The sequence below is a fragment of the Struthio camelus genome, chromosome 21 (genome assembly GCF_040807025.1).
Source record: "Struthio camelus isolate bStrCam1 chromosome 21, bStrCam1.hap1, whole genome shotgun sequence".
Taxonomy (NCBI): domain Eukaryota; kingdom Metazoa; phylum Chordata; class Aves; order Struthioniformes; family Struthionidae; genus Struthio; species Struthio camelus.
The window spans coordinates 12,739,699-12,757,313 of NC_090962.1; the positions used below are offsets into that span (position 1 = coordinate 12,739,699).

Below are 17,615 nucleotides of genomic sequence, written 5' to 3' on the forward strand. Positions count from 1 at the left end.
CAAGGCCCCATAGGGGGGTCTCTCCTTTCTACCTCTGGAAAGAGTCAGATCTTGTTCTCACAGGCCTAATTTCAGTTAACAAGTTAAAAAAAAAAGCACTCAGTGGAAATATTTGGTAAAGATCCCAAATCACCAACTGGATTTCCCAGCTATTATGTGCAAACACGCAACAGTTCCAAGTCATTTTCTCCCAAGCTCCCTTGCCCAGGCCTAACTCCAGAGCCTGGCGTTCCCACCAGGAATGCAGCCAGGTGGAGACCACGTGCAGTGGGAGGAGCAGAGGTCTGAAACGCAGGGCCCAGCAGGTGACAATCACAGCTTGTGAATGCAGGCTGAACCAACATTTGGGCACAACGGTGTGTCTGCACCCCAGGAAATCACATGAGTGTCTTCCCCTACCTTCTGGGAAACTGCAGCGCTCCCGGCTAGAGGAGGAAGGGGTGCTGCAGGGTGACAGGCTGCTCTCGTCCACACCTGCAACGAAGGGAACCACGTTGGCAACACCACCAACCTGAAATCACCATGTGCGAGCGGCGCACGGCCACGCCGACTGGCGACACAGCTGCTCTCCCTCTCCACCGTGTTATCAGATTAATGAGCCAGCTCTGCCCTTTGGATAGCGCAAACAGCCTGAGCAGTCTCTGCCCACCTCCTAATTGCTGGCTTTCACCTGCTGCCTGGCAGCTACCCACATGGCTTTCACCCTGCCCATGACCTCCTGTTTGGTTTAAGCGGCCTCAGTTACACACATCTCCAATTCCCGGTCTCTGTTCCCGAACACAGAAGTAGTTTCAATTCAACAGCAGACCTGACAACGCGAGACAAGGTCCAGTCCAACGTATCCTCATTAGCAGAGGATTTGGTGACAGGCAAGTGTCTCTCACCCCCTTGCCTCTACTTACACCCTGTTTAGTCCCTCATGTTGCCTGTGTTACGGTTGCCAATTAACTTCCAAGCATCAGCAGCAGCCATCACTGCCTGTGATTTGGGAGTTTCAGGGTAAACTGGAGTTTGTTCCCCATTTCAGGAGACTGATTCCAGTCAGATACATGGTTAATTGTTCAGACCACAGGCCAGGTCCTTCTTCAGGTCCTGCATATGACAGCAGCAGTGATGGAAATCCTGTCTCCAAGGCTTGGAGGAGGCCCACCACTGGCCTAGGTGGGCCCCTCCGATCGTCTGAGAGTCCAGCACAACTCAGATTTGTGCTACTGGCTTGAACTGTCATAGCTGAGGTGAAACTTCCCCCCAAACGAACCTCAGTGGCTTCACTGAGACCAGGATTTCATGTCTGGCCCACAGCAAGCCTGCTTTGGGCAGCCATGGGAGGCAGCATCTCCTCCACGGTTGGAGGAACCTGTTTCCTGGCTCTGTACTTCCTTACATGGTTGGATGTTTCCCACTGCCTGCCAGGAGCTGGTGCGGGACTACCTCCAATTTTCCAGGCAGGGTGCAACAAGCGGCCAGACATCAGACGCGGTATCAGCAGACCAACCACCTCCAAACACAGCAACACTCAAACCTTCACTGGAAACTCACAGACTCTTCTGAGATGGATAAATGCCTGTGTAGTTTCCCTTCTGTCCCCAGCCTTTTCTACTTATCATTTTCCTGGCCACCTTTGAAATGTGGCAGGCTTCAAGTTCCTCTAGTTACCACTCAAAAAGTAGGTTCAGACATGCCCGTTTTATGCAGACATTATGCCACTGTCCTCACTAGAGTGACGACACTCCTGCCACGCATCTCACCACATTCATACCGCCCTTCTAAAATGGAGCATCCTACTAAAAGATGAAGGTAGAAGAAAAAAGACCAGGTGCGTCCCTAAAAAAAAAATAATCACACTTTCATGGACTAAACTACTGAGGTCTGTAAGAGTGCAGAGACCAAAGAAATCAAGGAGTCTTACTCATGCCATAAAATCCCTCATCTCCGTTCTGGCCACAGGCTGACTGGGGACGTCCAACAGAAAAGCCACGATGCCTTCTGCTTTCGGAGCTCCGACTCCTCTGGCTGCCTTGCTTGGATGCTGCCCCTTTGCACAAGTGAAGGGAATCGCAAGCATTAGAGAGGGTCCGGCACACACAACGTCAGCAAATCCCACAGCTTAATGAGTCTGGGTGTTTCCAGGCATCCAGACCCAGCAGGGGCACCGTCCTAGGATTAGATGCTTTGCTTGACTGCAGTGGAATAGGTTCTTGCCTCAAGAGCAGCAGGCATGCCTTTAGGCCCTGGCAGCGGCCTTGGATATACAGGTCTGGTGTTGATTTGAACCTTGGCTTCGTAGGCTGCTCTCTGAACTAGGTCTCTCGGGCAAAACCCTCTCCCTGAGAAGAATGTTTCACCCCCCTGCCAGCGTACAAGCCATCCCCACCGACTGGCCTCGCACGGCCACACGCCAGAGCGCCACGTTACCCGTGTTGGTGTACTCAACGATGGTCGGCAGGTAGGTGTTGGCGCTCAGGTCCACCGGCATGAACGCCGTGTACTTGCTGATGACGTTGCAGGCCTTGCTGGTGTGGACGGCGTTGACCTGGTACCGCCGCCCAGACCCTGCCACATGAGAGACACCAGGGTTACAGTGCTCTGTGGGCTCTGTCCACCTCTCACACCCAGGTCCCAGACCTATCTGCATGCCTGGGCCTTCTCACAGGCCCTCCCAGTAGAGCCTGCGTCCCTCTAGAGTCTGCCCAGCGCTTCCTCTGCTGTTGTGTTTTATGTATCTAGTCTTTTTTTTGCCCATTACAGCTGCGTTTCATGGAGCAGGAGAAATGTTCGATAAGCCATGAGACAGACTGTTGTTAGGTACCTGCACATGATGTTCCCGGATGCATCACCACTGCCTGCCCTTGCACTAACTCAAGAGAGACTCAAGAGACTGCTGAAGCTGCTGGAAAGCCACCCCCGAGCCAAGCCAGGGTCTGTCCTGCCCCCAGCCAGCTCGCAGGCTGCTCAGGAGGTGGGTATTACCGTGCTCGATTTCACACTCCTTCTCCGCAAGCTGTTCAAAGTCCCGGATGATGGACTTGGCTGCCAGGTGGTGGAAGGTCTCACTCCACAGGTCCGTGTCACCATCCTCCTGGCTCTTTCGCTCTCGGAAAAGAGGGCGGATATCGAAGGCGATTTCCCACTGGACGGGCTCGTTGCTCCTTAGCCCCTTCACCACTGCCTTGCAGAAGGCCCTGGGGCAGTGCAGGGAGCCCCGGGCAGAGCTGAGATCAAAGTCCTGCAGCTCCCAGTCGGAGGAGGTCTCCGTTTCAAACGTGAAGGAAGGATGGGCAGATTCTGCAGAGAGGTGAAACATATATAATTAATCACATCTGTGTGAACCGAATTCCCAGCTGTCACTGAGAAGCCTTAACTAATAATTCCTAATTTTGATATGGTGGCACAGAATAACGCCACTGAAACCCCAGCACGGACCGATGAGGTCGGCCTTGCCTCCCCCTTGGCCCCAGTTACCCAGATCCCCAGGGCTTCGGCTGTCCGACGAAGATCGCAGGCAAGTGCTGGTGTCGAGCGGCCCCAGGCCCCTTCCCGGAGCCGTCTGCTGCAGCCCGTCCTGCACCGGCGGGGGGTCGGCATCGTGGCAAAAGGATGCGCAGCGTTGGTGGAGCAGGGACGGCCGCCTGGTGCCCGTGCTGCAGCTCCTCGTGGGGGAGACGTGGGAACTGGCGGCTGCGAAGGGCTGAGAGCAGAGCGTGATGGCGATGGCAGCAGCGCGAGGGGGCCCGGCGGTCTCGCCGGCTGGGCCCCCGCACCTGCAATCGCGCCAACCTGCCTGCGAGTGCTGCTCTGTCCCTGCTGATCCCATTCGTTCCCTGCCTTATCGTGGTGCGCGGCAGCGAAACGGGCTTTTCCCGGCACGCGCGCAAGCACACCGCCCTCCGCACCCACCTCGAAGCCCAGACAGGGCGCCGCGGCCGTCTGCCAGATCTGTGGCGCGTCCCGGAGGGACCCAAGCCCCCAGGGCTCTTTCCCCAGACATACAGAAGGTGAAATATGAGTTTCATCCCTCCAGACGTTTTAGTGACCTCACTTGGGAACCAAAGGAAAGAAAAGAGATGAGAGATCCAGGACCAGTTGCTTAGTAACCAGCGGAGAGAGGCACAAGGGTTTGGGAAGAAAGGGATCCCGGCTCACAAGAGACTGCTGCCGCTGCTTTCAGCGGACGTGAAACCCCTCCCCAGCCTCTCCAGCGCCACGTCCCGCAGGGACATCTCCCTCGGCGGCTAGCAGAGACGCAGAGCTCTGGCTGTTTCTACCTCCATCCCTGGGGCTGCGGGAGGGTCCCCCAAAGACTGACGGACCCCGTATCTCCACGGCACAACAGCAGCAAGGGACGATGGTGGGAAAAGGCCACGGATCTCAGTGCCATACTGAAAGAGACCTCCTCCAGGTGGCAGGTAGGAGCTCAGCCTCCTTCACCACCAAGTTTTCGATGCTGTGTTAAACCACCAGCAAAAATGGGAGGCAGGCCCATCTGTGTGACTAAACTGAAGGAGGGACCACTCACCAAGCTTGAACTGAGCCTTTTTCATGGCAAGCTGGTCCCTGACGGACCCTTTCCATTCAAAACCTGCCCCTTCCCCTTCCTGAGCTCTCTCCCGAGCCAGGCGAAGCAGGCCGGGAACAGAGCTGGGGGGTTAAAGCTGCCCATCGCAAGCGCTGACCTTTCCTTCCCAGAACAGCGTGTGTGGAGGTGAGCTGAAGGCTCACGTTCACAGCTCCGAAAATGTCAAGCCCTGGCAGCTGGAGTCGGAGCTGGGAGAGCCACCGGGAGCCCTCGCAGCACGAGGGATGGGAAAACCAGGCTGCAATTAATTACAAGCGGGACGCACGCTGTCAACGGTTCGTTACCCTCCAGAGGGAAGTCACTTCCCTCTCTGCCTTCACGCCAAGTGTCCTGTGCACAGGCGTGATGCTCTGTGGACCTCGGCAACGCAGGTAAGGCCACGGGCACCCCGAAAACCTACCCCGTCCGCGATGAAGTGCCCTTTGTCAAGGGAGCCAGTTCACTACCCTCTCTGCCACAGCTAGAGGACAGAGGCCCCGTTGCTCTCTGCTGAGCGTTGGCCCTCTCTTCCCCTCCACCCTCCCATCTCACCTTCAGCCCCACTTCGCCCGGCCAATCTCTAACACAAGGCAGATGAGAAATCAAAGCCCCAGAGATCTTGCTGCAAGTTTCCATAGGAACAGAAGTGCAGCGGCAGCTGCTGCTGCTGCTGCTGCTGCTGCTGATCCTCCCAGCCTTGCAGGTGCTGCTCGCAAAGCGAGGCACTGCAGCGATGCTGAGGATGGGAGAAAGCCGTTCCAAGCCTTCCCCAGATCGGCCTAAAAATCTGGAATTTGTAATGCGTCCCCTGCATTGTGGGCCTTGGAAACCACCTCTGGGTTGCAGTTTCAAGAGGGGGAGATCAGCGAACACTGAGCGCTTCTCACTCGCTCTTGCAGGGCGTTTCCTAGGCCTCCTCCTTTAAAAAGCAACAGTCCCTAGCTCACCCAGGGACCAGCAACAGCGCTGGACAAGATTTCTATAGGTCTGCTCTGGCCAGCACGATTAAAGCAACTTCCACATCACTCTGGGCAGTGGGCTGGACAAATTAGCACTCAAGACCTGTCAGAGGGGCAGCTCAGAGTTAGTACACAGCAGCCAAGCTGGAGCAGCCTACATGCCCTCCCAGAAAGTCGGGGCGCACAGTCCTTGGGCTGAGGCTCCTCCACTTGGGTTCAAGCTGCTGCATTTCACCTTGTACTTGCTGCCGGGGGCAGCGTTAGGGTACCTAACACTGTTAGCGGCCTCGGCTCAGCAGGCGCGTTACCCCTCGCGTCCACATCTCAGCCCAAAGCTGCCCGTGGCTCAGCAGGCGCGTTACCCCTCGCGTCCACATCTCAGCCCAAAGCTGCCCGTGGCCTGTGGGTTCCAGATACAATGGGGGAATCTGCTTTGAGACTGACTTTTCATTCTGCTGCACGGCCAAACTCTACGGCAATATTCAGCTGAGAAGAAGGAAGCCTGTGGCTCAGATGAACAGTGAAGCACAGGCAACCTCAGCAGGGGAAAAGGAGAGGAGAGGTGCAAAAAGACATTTAGAAAAGAAAAGCAGGGCTCCTATGGGGATGCATTGCTCCATGGCACAAGGACGGGATCTTGCTCCCCACTTGGCTTGTTTCCTCCACATTTGTGACATGCTGCAGCACAAGCACATATATTGGGACACGTAGGACTAGCACTTGTGCCCTTAAACATCTGAGCTCTTCCTGCTGCTCTACGCTGGCCTCCCCCTGCATGCAAAGCACAAGGGCTGTGGCACATGCCTGGAAGTCTGCCTGCCGTGGCTCCGGACTGACCTGGTACAGATCCTGCAGGTGGGTTTTCCGAAGGGGGTTCTTCACTAGGGTGTTGCTGCCCGGATCGCTGGCCGTGGGCACCTTTTTGAAAGGCTCGTGGTCGGCGATTTGGTTGGTGCTATACGCCCGTCTCCGGGTGGAGGTCTTCACATCCGGTCCTGCACCAAGGGAAAGAGGATCAGCTCTGATCCCAAACAGTACCGGCCAGCGCTACCCAACCTTGGCTACCAGCGGGCAGCAGGGAGCCCGTCGCCCTGGTCCTGCCCAGGGCTGAGGGGGCTGCGCTCAGCCCTGTTTGGTTTTAAGTGAGGCAATGAAACCCCTGGGGACGTCAGGAGAGCAGGTAGGAGAGGTTTTGTCTGAGCGTTTTTCAGCCAGCAAAACATAAAAACCCAACTGCACTTACTCAAATCTCCCTGGAGAAGACAAACAAACGGTTTGCTAATGAAATTTCATTAGCGTAGACACTTCTCTGTCAGAGCAAGAGTAAAATTTCATGCGGAAGTGCCTGATTTCTCATTGTTTTTTGACAAGCTTGGGAGGATGTGCCACACAAGAGTAGTTAAACTTATGCTCAGGGAGGAAAGGGCTTGGACAAATCCCCCCCGGGTCCCGTTTGGCCCTGGGATTCTTTTCTTTTACAAGAGTTTACGACAAAGATAGTTGCTCTCTGAATATAAGCAAAGAGCAGCAAGAGATTTCCCTCCTGCCATGGAAATGTAACCAGTTTTGGGGTTGAACCGGCTGCTTTATGCTGCATGCTGTTGACACAAGCATCACAGTTGATGGTGAGGGGGGACATCCCGAGGCCAGGACTCTGGATCCATTCCCCCACCCCAGACGCCTCTCTCCCAGCCTCTAACTGCCACTCCAGGGCTGCTGGGAGAAGCGACTGCTTTGTAGATAGATGCAGCGACTGTCTAGCCGGACTGCTTATTTACTCCCTCTTCTCCTCCACTGCACGCTGGAGGGCAGTTTGAGATGCTTGTAAATAATTATGTGACCAAAACTAGAGTTGCTTTAGAAATCTCAGGGGAAGCCAGTTCTCCAAGGCTTCCCTTGATTTCCTGACAGGTTAGCATAAAACATCCAAACCAAATAGACTCGCTCAAGCCTCGGGAGATCTGTCATCGCGCCTGCAAAACCCTCTGACACTTTGCAGAGATACAGCTGAAGGGACTTATCTGTCAGACAAGCCAATTGCCAGAGCAGAGACGAAAGCTGATTAGAAAGACAGGAGCATCACACCCACGCTTATACAGAGGAAAATCTGACCGGTGTCTGTGTCCGACTCTCCGCTGGGCTCTCTGCCCACCAGCAGGTGATCAGCGGTGCGCTCGGAGGGGCAGCAGCCCTCCGAGTCCCTGGAGTAGTTCCAGCTCTCTGTGCCCACTCCCTCTTCCTGGGAGTGAAAGAAAACAGAGCTGCCCGACTCCTGGGAACGCATCATGCTGTAACGCCGCCTCTTGTCCTGGGGGGAAGGAGAGGGAGGAATAGGACCTACCACTGCATCCATCAGCCGGCTCTCGCCGGCTGTCATTTGCACGCCGCTGCCTTTTTAGCCTCTCTCCGTTATCCATCGATTAGCCATTGAGCGGCGACCTTTCTCTGCTCCCGTCACCCTGATGACTCCCCCACCGCTTCCCTTCTCATCAGGTTTGCAAGCCTGCTGGCTCACACCACCGCCAGGAGGGAGGAGGGGAAAAAAAAAAAGAACCGGAGGACAGGAATCCTCCCACTGCTCGGCGGGGCCGATGGGCATGTGGAAGTGGCGAGCTTCCCCGCGTACGGCTGGGAGAGGTTCAGGACTCACAGATCTGGGGTTGGAGATGTACAGGGAAGTGTCACAGACGATGCCATAGCCCACCAGGCGGTCACCAGGGAAGAGGCAGCGGGCGCTGACGGGGGAAACCAAGACCTCGGTGCTTTCGGGAAAGACCCACTCCACGGACACGTCGCTCAGGACTGGCGCCATCGCCTTCTTCAGTGACTTGATCATCTGAAGGAGGAAGCACAGGGGAGTAATTACTGGGCGCGCAGGCACCCAGCGCGTTGCAGTGCACACACGGTGCGTTGCAGGGGAAAGGAAAAAAAGGCCCTCGACAAAAATCTGTCAGCTGATTAGGAGCCTCTGACGCCCTTGCGCCGGGCTGAGCCTCAACCCCAAGCCCCAACACCCACACACTGACAGCTCGGCTATTTGGGGTGCAGGTCCTTGTTGGTGTAAAGCACTGCCGGAGATCAGCGAAGCCCTGCCAATTACACAGGCGGACAAGACCAACATCCGTGAATATCGCACGGACGAGCCTATTAGGGAGCCGTCTAGCAGAGCTTCCCTGCCCACAGGAGAAGTTAACACCAGATTTAGACACCAGGACCTCTTAAATGTTCTCTGTTGCTCACCGCTTTTTCACAGGGCGCGGAAGACACGCCAGGCTGTTTCACGAGGCCACGAATCGATGCCTCAAACCACTGAAGGCGCTGAGCTGTGCAGCTCGCAAAGCTCTTTATTAATAGCTCTCTTAAAAAAAAAAAACAAAACACAAACCCTCCCATCTTTGCTCTTCATTTACAAGAGAAATGCTGGCGCTTTTCTGTCTTTGTGTGCTACGGGTTGCAGGAGAGGGGGGCAACCTGATGAAGCCCTTTGGAGATCAAGAACACAGGAGCCAGCTTTTTAAAGATATTTAGGAGCAAAAGACCTAATTCTTGCTGGATTTAGTCATTTCAGCTGATGATGGGCCACTCGCGTCCTTTTACCAGGGGATAGAGAGTAGGGGCAGTCTTAGGTATATTTGAGGCATGTCCATTTACTCACTCTTCAGGGGGAGAGTGGGAAGGAAGAGGCTCCCCCGCTTTGCTTTCAAGTTGCCTTAATAAGCAAAGCTACCGCAGCTTATTCCTCTCCTTCCAACCCTGGGTACTTCTCGCCCGAGCAACACAGGGGCCGAGTCTGACTTCAAAACTAATTGGCTGCTTTGACGCCAGCTCTCGTGCCCTCGTCCGCGTCTGAGGCAGCCGCTACCTTTTGAAGCCGAAGCTGCCGGATTGCGACTACCGCTTCTCCCCGTCCCTCCGACAGCTGCAGCTGAAGATGCTCTTTCCTCCCCCGCCGCTCACCTGCCTGCTGCCGAGTGGGAGCTGCAAAGGCAGCAGCAGAGCCGGGAATCGGACTCGCTCGCTGAAACCAGAGCGCCCTTAGAGCCTCTAGGAAGGGACTCCGCAGTCTGCCGGGGCCAGCGAGGCCGGACGGCACTTCCCCAGGGAGATGGGCTCCAGTAGCTGTGCCCAGGGCTGTCTCAAACCCGAACCCAAGAGTGCACCACCAGCCCAGGGCTTTCCACTGCTGGCCCTGCAACAGCCTCGCCTCCGAGCGGGGCTCACAGGTCTGCCTTCCCCGTCGCGTGCAGCGCGGCGTGAAGCAGGCGGCAGGCGGCCGTACCTTGGGCTGCAGCCTCTCGCCCTCCGCCAGGAACTCGGCGGTGCCCTCGGACACGGCAGCCAGGCCGCGGACCAGCCTCCTGCAGGCCTTCTGCCCAATGCCGAAGCTGTAGCACCTGCAAAGGGACAGAGAGCGTCACGATCCTGGGCGAAAAACCTGGGCACAGGCTGTTCCCACGCTCCCGGACTCGTTGCAAGCCGCAGAAGCCACCTTTTTGCTCATCCCCCTCCGCTCTCCCCCTTGGCTGCTATGCAGTTGTCCAGCGTGTCTGGAGAAAAAAAATATCAGCTCCTCCAGGAATTGCCAGCCTCCTCTGCTCAAAAAGACCTCAAATCCTTTCCCCAAAGAGCAGCCTGCAGCTGCAACATTCGAGGGCTTCCTAGCAGGCCCTTCAACCCCCACCAACAGGCTGCTTTACTGCCAGTTCAGCTCTTCTCCCTGCTGAGTCTGTGGTCAATAGCATTAAAGACCTAGTAATTATCTCGGCTCACAATTAAAATAAACGTTTTCTCAAGGAATGAGGAACCGGCCAGGCAGGATCGCTCCCCTAAGTCCCTGCTCAATGACTCAGGATTTGCTTTTGGCTGAAGGCTGCAAAGTTAGAGCCAACCTCAAAGCAGGGAAGGGAAGGCAGGAGGAGCAGGCAGCTGCTGGCAGCCAGGGCGCAGGTGGATGGGGTAGGATGCCAGCAGGGCTAGCGATGGGCAGTTTACGGCGTATGGTCAGGGCAGTGGTTAGACCAGGCAGAAAACCCCTTTTCACCAGCAAACTGCATCTCCACGAGGAGCTTTTCTCATAGAGGTTTTTAATCGCCAGATGGCTGCAAATCTTAGGTTAGCCTCATACCTTCTTAAATAAGGCTCTGATCTTCTTTGAGGCATGGACAGGACACACGACTCAAAGATGCACTGTGCAATGCCTTCCAGTGGCAGCCAAGACCACACGTTACCTTTGCATTTAGCCCGCTAGCAGACCTCCCTAAGAGGCAGGGCCCAGGGTTGGGTTGCCCTATACAGCCGAGAAGCAGCCAGACCTCCACAGAGTAGAAAAGGGACAGCCCAGCTTCCCCGGTGGGCCCTGAAGTCTGAGGGATTAAAAAGGAACAAGGTTTTCTTACATTTTTCTTATGTTCAAGGTTTTCTTAGAGTCTTCTTATGTTGCCTGCCCTTAAAGAGGTAGGAGGAGAACCCAGAGCAGCCCGGCCCTCCAGCCTGGGGAACCAGGCGAGGAGCTTGATGTACAAATCCGCTGCTTTTCACATTGCTCTTTTTTCAGCCTATTGGGTTCTCTGCAGCCCCAACCCAGAACCGGCTGGGACCAAACCCAGATGGGCTTTAGGAAAACAGGTCGTGCGCCACTCTCTCCTAGCAGGAAGCATCGGACGAGGGGACCCTGTGAAGTTTGTCAGCCCAATTATCCTGTTTAAAAAGCATCTGAACAGCTGGGATCTGTTCCAAGCCCTTGGAGGCTCTCCCACAGCTACCACAGGCAGTCCCTCCTGCTTCGGTTTCTGAAGGAGGCCCGCGGTCCACGCTGCGTTCAAGGAGAAGCGAGTGCCCCACCGCGCCAGGCTTTTGCCCCTGCAGGGAAGAGCCCTGCTGCTCTCTGTACCTGGTGGAGCACGAGTGGTTTCGCAGCAGCTCAAGGACCTTGCCCGTGTTGCCGACGGCCCCGTCGGTCAGCAGGAAGAGCAGCCTGGGATGGCCCCTGTGGATCGGCTGCCGAATGATCCACTTCAAGGGTGATAAGATGTCAGTGCCGCCCATATCAGCCCGGATCCTCTTGATGCTCTCGCAGGCGACGGCCAGGCTCTCCTGCAAAAGGAGCAGCAGGATCGTCCGCCTCTGCTCCAGCATCCTCTTCCGAACGCCAGCTCTCTCGGCTGCCTCCTCACCTACCTCGCAGTAAGTCCGACTGGCGGGGAACAGGGCCTTAAAGGTCGATCCAAACCCGACGACGTTGAAGAGACACGCCGGCATCAGGCTCTTGAGAATGACCAGCAGGGCATCCTGCAAGGGTGGGAAGCAAGAAGACATCAGGCAGGTCGGACGCTGGATCTCTCTCTGACTGCCTCGGCTTCGGCCGTAAGAGCACCGCCCAGGCCCTCCCTTACCATGGTACCTTACTCCTACCCGTGCTTGGCTGCATTTATTCGATAATATTTGGTAATTGCTTCTTTCGCATGATTTCCCGCAGTGAAAAAAGCCCTGCATATCCCACTGTCCTTTAAGAAGTTCCTTAATGATACTTGGGTCCCGAAACAGTGAGGAAGAGGGAGAGCTTTCAAAAAAAACAGCTGACCAAAAATCTTTTTTAACTGTTAAACTCGTGTCAGCAATACAGCCCTGCAGCGCAGAGCTCGTGCACGGGAAGCGGAGCGTGAAACTGGGAACTGCTCCACGTAACGCGTTTCCATGTCCGAAAACAAACGGCGTCAAGTTAAACAACAGAAAAAGCCCCCCCACCACCACTACACACATAAACACTTTGCTTCGTATTCATAGCTGACTTCACTTAAAATAACAGGGAAAGCTTATTTTAAGCAATTTTCTTTACCAGCAGTGGTTATCTAACTCGCCTGTGCTACCTGGTCTGTATATAAGGGAAGGGAAATTCGGCTTGTTGCAGACGTACGGGGTGGCCACGGATTGCTGCGAGATGGAGCCCGCGTGAGCAGCAAATGGGAGACAGCTATTAAGGAGCTCCTGGGCTCGCAGCACGAGCGATTAGAGTTGCAAACGAATTACAAGGAGAAAAACAGATTTCCAAGCATTTCTCTTTGAGCATTTCCCGAAGTGGGTTCCCGACGCACACCGCCTGTTTCATCAGGCAGAAGGATTTATTGCTTCTTGTGGTAAATATTGATCTTGAGCCCGTTGCACTCGATATCTATCTGGCAGCTCAGTAAGCGGAGGTGTTTGCTTGCAGCGAAGTCGACTCCCAGTTAGCATTCGAGTTCTGCGGCGAGCCTTCCCGGGCCCAGCTCGGGGCTAAAAGCCATCGCGATGGGGGTTCCCGAGCGCCTTTGAAATGGGAGCGCGGTGGCAGGAAAGCAACCAGCTGCATAAAATTTAAACGTAAATCCACCCAAACCCGCCGAGAACGGCGGCGGGGGCGGCGAGGTCCTGCCACGTGCACGTGACGGCGGAGGGCAGGGGACCCAAAAGGAGGGAGACTCATCTGAAAACAGATTTTGCAGAAAGGGGGACAGCTTTTTCCCTTCTTTTTCCTTCCAGCCCTCTGGCAAACGGGAGATCGAGGGAAGGGGGTGGCCCGCCCAGGCCAACGCAGCCGCCTCCGGCACGTCCGGGCCCCCGCTTCGGTTGACGCGGGGCGGGGGGCGGCCGTCCACTTCCCACGCGCTGGCCGGGGGGCCGGTGGGCGCCATCCGTCGGCGTGCCGCGCTCGGCTCTGCCGGAGGTGGCCGGCCCGCAGCCCGTTCCCATGGAAACGAGAGGGAGATCGGCAAGGAGATGGGCTAGAAAAGGCTCCCCGCCGGCTTGCCGGGGGGCTGCGAGTCCCGCAGGCAAAGCTGCCAAAGAAGGGGACGCAGCGGTACCCAGCGGAGCGCTCTGGCCCAAATCCGGGCAGCGCTCGAGTTAGGCAAGGACGTGACCAGGGCGTTCGGGGACCCACCAGTTCAGTGAATCTCTCAGGTGCGCAGCGCGGCATCCAAATGCAATCAAAACCCGAAGGGGGAAGCCTGGCTCTGCAATTCCCGTTCACCTTCGCTGGCCCCGAGGAGGACGCGTGGGAGCAACGCAGCCCCGTACCCTGTTCAGGAAGATGTAACCTTCATTAAGGTATTGGAGTTCAACTGGCCCCAAAAATGTAAACGGAAACTTTCCGAAGACTGCCTTTGCCACCAACTGCAGCTGCACGCAGAGACCTGCCAGCTGGCAGACATCGGACACAGACCTGGCCTCTGAAGTGCATTAGGCAGCGATAACCATAATTAAATAGTTACTGGCGTGATTTCCCCTTGAGGGATGGAGCGGTTTCTTGCAGGCTCAGTGCAGGAGCCTCTCCAGGCCCGCTGGGCAGCGGCACAAAGCCAAGCCCTGCTCTCCCAGGTGGCCCTGCAGCTCCTTTAGGGGAACCGGGGTCCTGCAAGACCCTGAAGGGCCTGGTCCTGCAGCAGCCGGGGAAGACGTGGCCCCACTGTACCCTCTACAGACTCATCTGAGCAAGAGCAGCAGGTTTCAGCTGAGGGCAGCTCGCCTAGAGGCCACCGAAGGACTCCTGTTGCCCAGGTGTGGAAGGGCCACAGCTGAGTCTCCTGCGTGCGTCTGCGGATGTGCACTGGTCCAGCTCCTCTGGCCCGTCGGAGGCACGTGGCCTTATTCTTTACCACTCTCTGCCCCTCAGCACCACCCCCGAGAGAAAGACGGTCACTGTGTGCAAGGCAGGAGCTCTTAGAGCTGCAAAGTCGCCGAACAGCGCAGCACAGGCAGCAAAGAGGAACTCTTCCATCGCCCGGAATTGCTCCAGGGGAACCTCAGACCTGGCAAAACATCAGGACGAGGGGCCTTTTTGCGGCCCCTTTTTTCCCCAGAGCCCTCAGCGCACCTCTTGCAACGCTCCACTGGTCTGCAGGCATTTGTGTTTAAAACAGGGATGCATTTCTCTCAATGACTTATTCAGGTGCACAGAGCCGCTCATCAGCAAAATGTGTCCCAGCACATGGTCAGCACGTCTCCCTGAAGCGTCCCTTGGAGTTCTCCAGAGGTTTCCGATCTAGGCAGCGATCTGCCCCAAGCCCTCCGTGGAAACGGGGAGAACTGGAGAAGGGTTACAGAAGATGTGCAAGCCAGCTAGAGGGGCAAAGCAAACTGTGCATTTGATCCACTGATGGGAAGGAGAGGAACAGGAACAGAATGGGGGAGAGTCAGCTGCGCTGCAGGTACCAAACAAGCAACGTGGTTAAGATGACTAAAGTCACAGCCTATAATTACTCCCCATCCCTTCATAATGAACACTCATCAGCACTTAACAACCCCCACGGCTCTCTAATATTCATCCCTTGTTCATACGCAGGCACTTCCCCTCCTGTGTGGTACCTTGACGCGGTTGATGTTAACACCACTCATACTTCCGCTGCGGTCTACAAGGAAAATAAATTCTCCTTGGGCTTTCCGGAGGTCTGGCTGGACAGTCCTCAAGTCAGGGCAGAAGTTCAGCATGATGACAGGGTGGTGGGGGATATCCTTGTTCAGACGCTTCCTGATGATTTCAGTCTGCAAGAAAAGAAGGAGAGAGCTCAAGAGTGACAGCACTGCGGTTGCTTTTGCTGCCCCTTGCAGCCACAGGGGAATAATAGCAGGGCTGTGTGATTGAGGATATAAGTATGTGGTCTCTTGTGGGCAGGTAGCAGCTCGTTCTGGCCTCAATGATGAGCTCTGCTTGTGCTGCAGCTTCTTCTGTCCATCTCCCCTGCAGACCTGCTCCACTGGTGGATTCTTGTCTCTGTCCAGCCAGAGGAAGGCTTTGTCCAGAGGACAAAGGCTGCCAGAACGCCTCAATGGGAGAACACAGCACACATGGAGTGGCTGCAAGGACAGATGAGAAGCTGGAGAACAAAAGAAAAGATCTGGCCCTATGAAGCACCTTGCAAAATTGATTTGCCAAACATTTCATTAGCTCCCTCCTGAAAACACGATTCATTAGCACAGTTTAGTATTACACCGAGGCAGTGAACCACTGAAGGTTTTGTCCATGGCCACTCAATAATGAAGTGCAAGATACAGCGCTCAGCGTGTTGCATTCACTGGTTCGATTCATTCCCGTTGAATCTGGTGTGCTGCTTTTTCTGCCCATTTCTTTTATCATTTTTCTTTGCATGGAACGAAATGCTTTAGAAAGCCTAACCCATCATTCAGGATATATTTTCAATAGGAACCCACATGATACATGTTTCTTTTCCGCACATATCTCAGCTCCAATGGCTTTCTGCATTTTGTCTAATTTTATTTCACGTATCCATTTTCATTAAAAAAGCAATAAAATTAAACTAGGAAAAAAACCTCCTGCGATGGTTTTATAATCTCCTTCTCTGTGTGTATAAAGCGGTCCTTGGTACCTGGTCTCAGCTGAAGTGAAACAGCAGCGCATTGCTGCTTTCGAGGGAGCACCGTGACTCCACATCATCAGAGCCCGTGGCCTTTCATTCCTGGGCCCGCAGCGCTGAAACACACTTCACACCGAGCAGCTTGGTCCTTGGAGGCTTTGTTTGCCTTTCTTTAAAAAGGCTGCTGGTTCTGGCTTATTGCAGGAGAAACAAGCCAGACCCCAAACAACTGAACTTGTTTTCTCCAGCCAGTGAGTCATATTCTTGATCTTGCTATGAGCTAACTACCAATCTTTATCTTACGTAACTCCGCTCTCTCAAGAGTCCCTGCCGATCAACACATGCATACAGGCTTCGCTTCCAGCTACGCTGCCGAGTGTTTCTGCTCTGACCCCTGCAAAAAGACTTCTTATATTCACAGGAATAAACTGTCACCTCAGCCAGGCTAGAAGTGACAAGGGCTATCAACTCGTATGCCTTGGAGTATAAATTAGTCAGTCCCTGGGAATTAAAAAGGCTTTTTCCATCTCCATCTTCATCCAGGCATATGGCATTCCTTGGTTTAAGATCTTTCCCAGCATGGCTTCCTATCAAATTTCAGACTAGCGAGATCTTTGCTCTCTTTCTGCCCGAGAACTGAATCGCAGCCCCTGGACCTAACCGCAGCGCTCCCTGGGCTGTCTTTGGGGACCCAAGACCTAAAACTCCCTGGCTGATTGGGCTGAGCCCAAAACACAGATTCCCCTTCGCCTTCCAAGGGGATTCCACAGGCAACTCTTCAATAAACACCAGCCTCAGAGCTGCTGCTACAAGTCAGCCAGAAAAGAAAGCATTTCGTCTGCTCTGCCTCTTCTCCCCACCTCCCCTCCATTCCCCTTCACCCCTTATCCAATTACGGTAAGCTAATAAGATCTTGTCAACTGACAGTTGATTTCAGCGTGTGTTTGTCCCCACACTCCTGCCAGCTGATGAGCATCTGAGGCTTTTGCATAACAAACCGAGGGGTGGAAATTAATTAGCATTTACTGCTGATATTTCTGAGCTAATTCAGTTAAGGCAAAAGGAGCCTAGTGTCACGCTCTGAGCGGCAGCGGTTTTAGCCCATCATCTCCCCCAGACATCGAGGGGCTAAGGTTCATTTTCAAGGTGGGGAGAGTCCTGGGTATCCACCTCCCTGCTGTGGCACTCTCTCTGCTCGGTGCTTTTCTCCATGCAACCACTTTCCAGTTCTCCTGGGGCACAGAGGTGGGTTTCCTGCAGGGAAACATCTCCGGAATGATCCCCACCAGATAATTTGACGTGCTAAAGACACAGAAATAATTAGAGAGCCATCTCAGCCAGAGCGTGGGAGTTTCATTTCGTTCCACCTGCCGCACGCTGAACACAATTAAAAGAGATGCCTGCCGTGCAGGCAAGCACAGTCCTAATCCCTGCCTCAAGCTGCAAGAGAAAGCGAAGGGCAGAAGAAAACGAGAAAATGGTTGACGCGTCTCCAGTGAGATGAGAAATCACAACAGCGCAGGGAGGCACCTCTGCAGCAGGTTCGGGAAGTCCGCCAAGCAGAGCCCTGGGCTCCTCTGCAAGCCCAAGCTGCCACTCAGGCTACCCTCAGCTTTAGGCATCCAGCCTCAGACACACGGAGACCGCGTTTTAGGGGAAAATGAGCTTCCCCAGTTGCAAATGAGAACAATTGCAGGGAACGAACACAAGAACCCCAGGGCTGCACTTGCACAAGCGTGATGTGTGCATTAGGTC

General features: G+C 54.9%; 1 protein-coding gene across 5 annotated transcripts in view; it reads right to left on the bottom strand.

Annotated features, from left to right (window-relative positions):
* The window catches only part of VWA5B1 (von Willebrand factor A domain containing 5B1), a 36,494-nt gene that overhangs the window by 5,286 nt on the left and 13,593 nt on the right, over positions 1-17,615 (bottom strand). For all 5 annotated transcript variants that reach the window (XR_011135810.1, XR_011135809.1, XR_011135808.1 and 2 more), the window contains 12 exons: positions 14,854-15,030; positions 11,692-11,802; positions 11,405-11,607; positions 9,794-9,908; positions 8,165-8,350; positions 7,627-7,822; positions 6,352-6,509; positions 3,463-3,688; positions 2,971-3,285; positions 2,416-2,553; positions 1,910-2,035; positions 400-474 (listed from right to left, as the gene is read on the bottom strand). Coding sequence is in view for 1 of the 5 variants with exons in the window: in XM_068916134.1 (XP_068772235.1) it covers positions 400-474; positions 1,910-2,035; positions 2,416-2,553; positions 2,971-3,285; positions 3,463-3,688; positions 6,352-6,509; positions 7,627-7,822; positions 8,165-8,350; positions 9,794-9,908; positions 11,405-11,607; positions 11,692-11,802; positions 14,854-15,030 (2,026 nt within the window). In the remaining 4 variants the exon portion in view is untranslated. The remainder of the gene's footprint in view (positions 1-399; positions 475-1,909; positions 2,036-2,415; positions 2,554-2,970; positions 3,286-3,462; positions 3,689-6,351; positions 6,510-7,626; positions 7,823-8,164; positions 8,351-9,793; positions 9,909-11,404; positions 11,608-11,691; positions 11,803-14,853; positions 15,031-17,615) is intronic.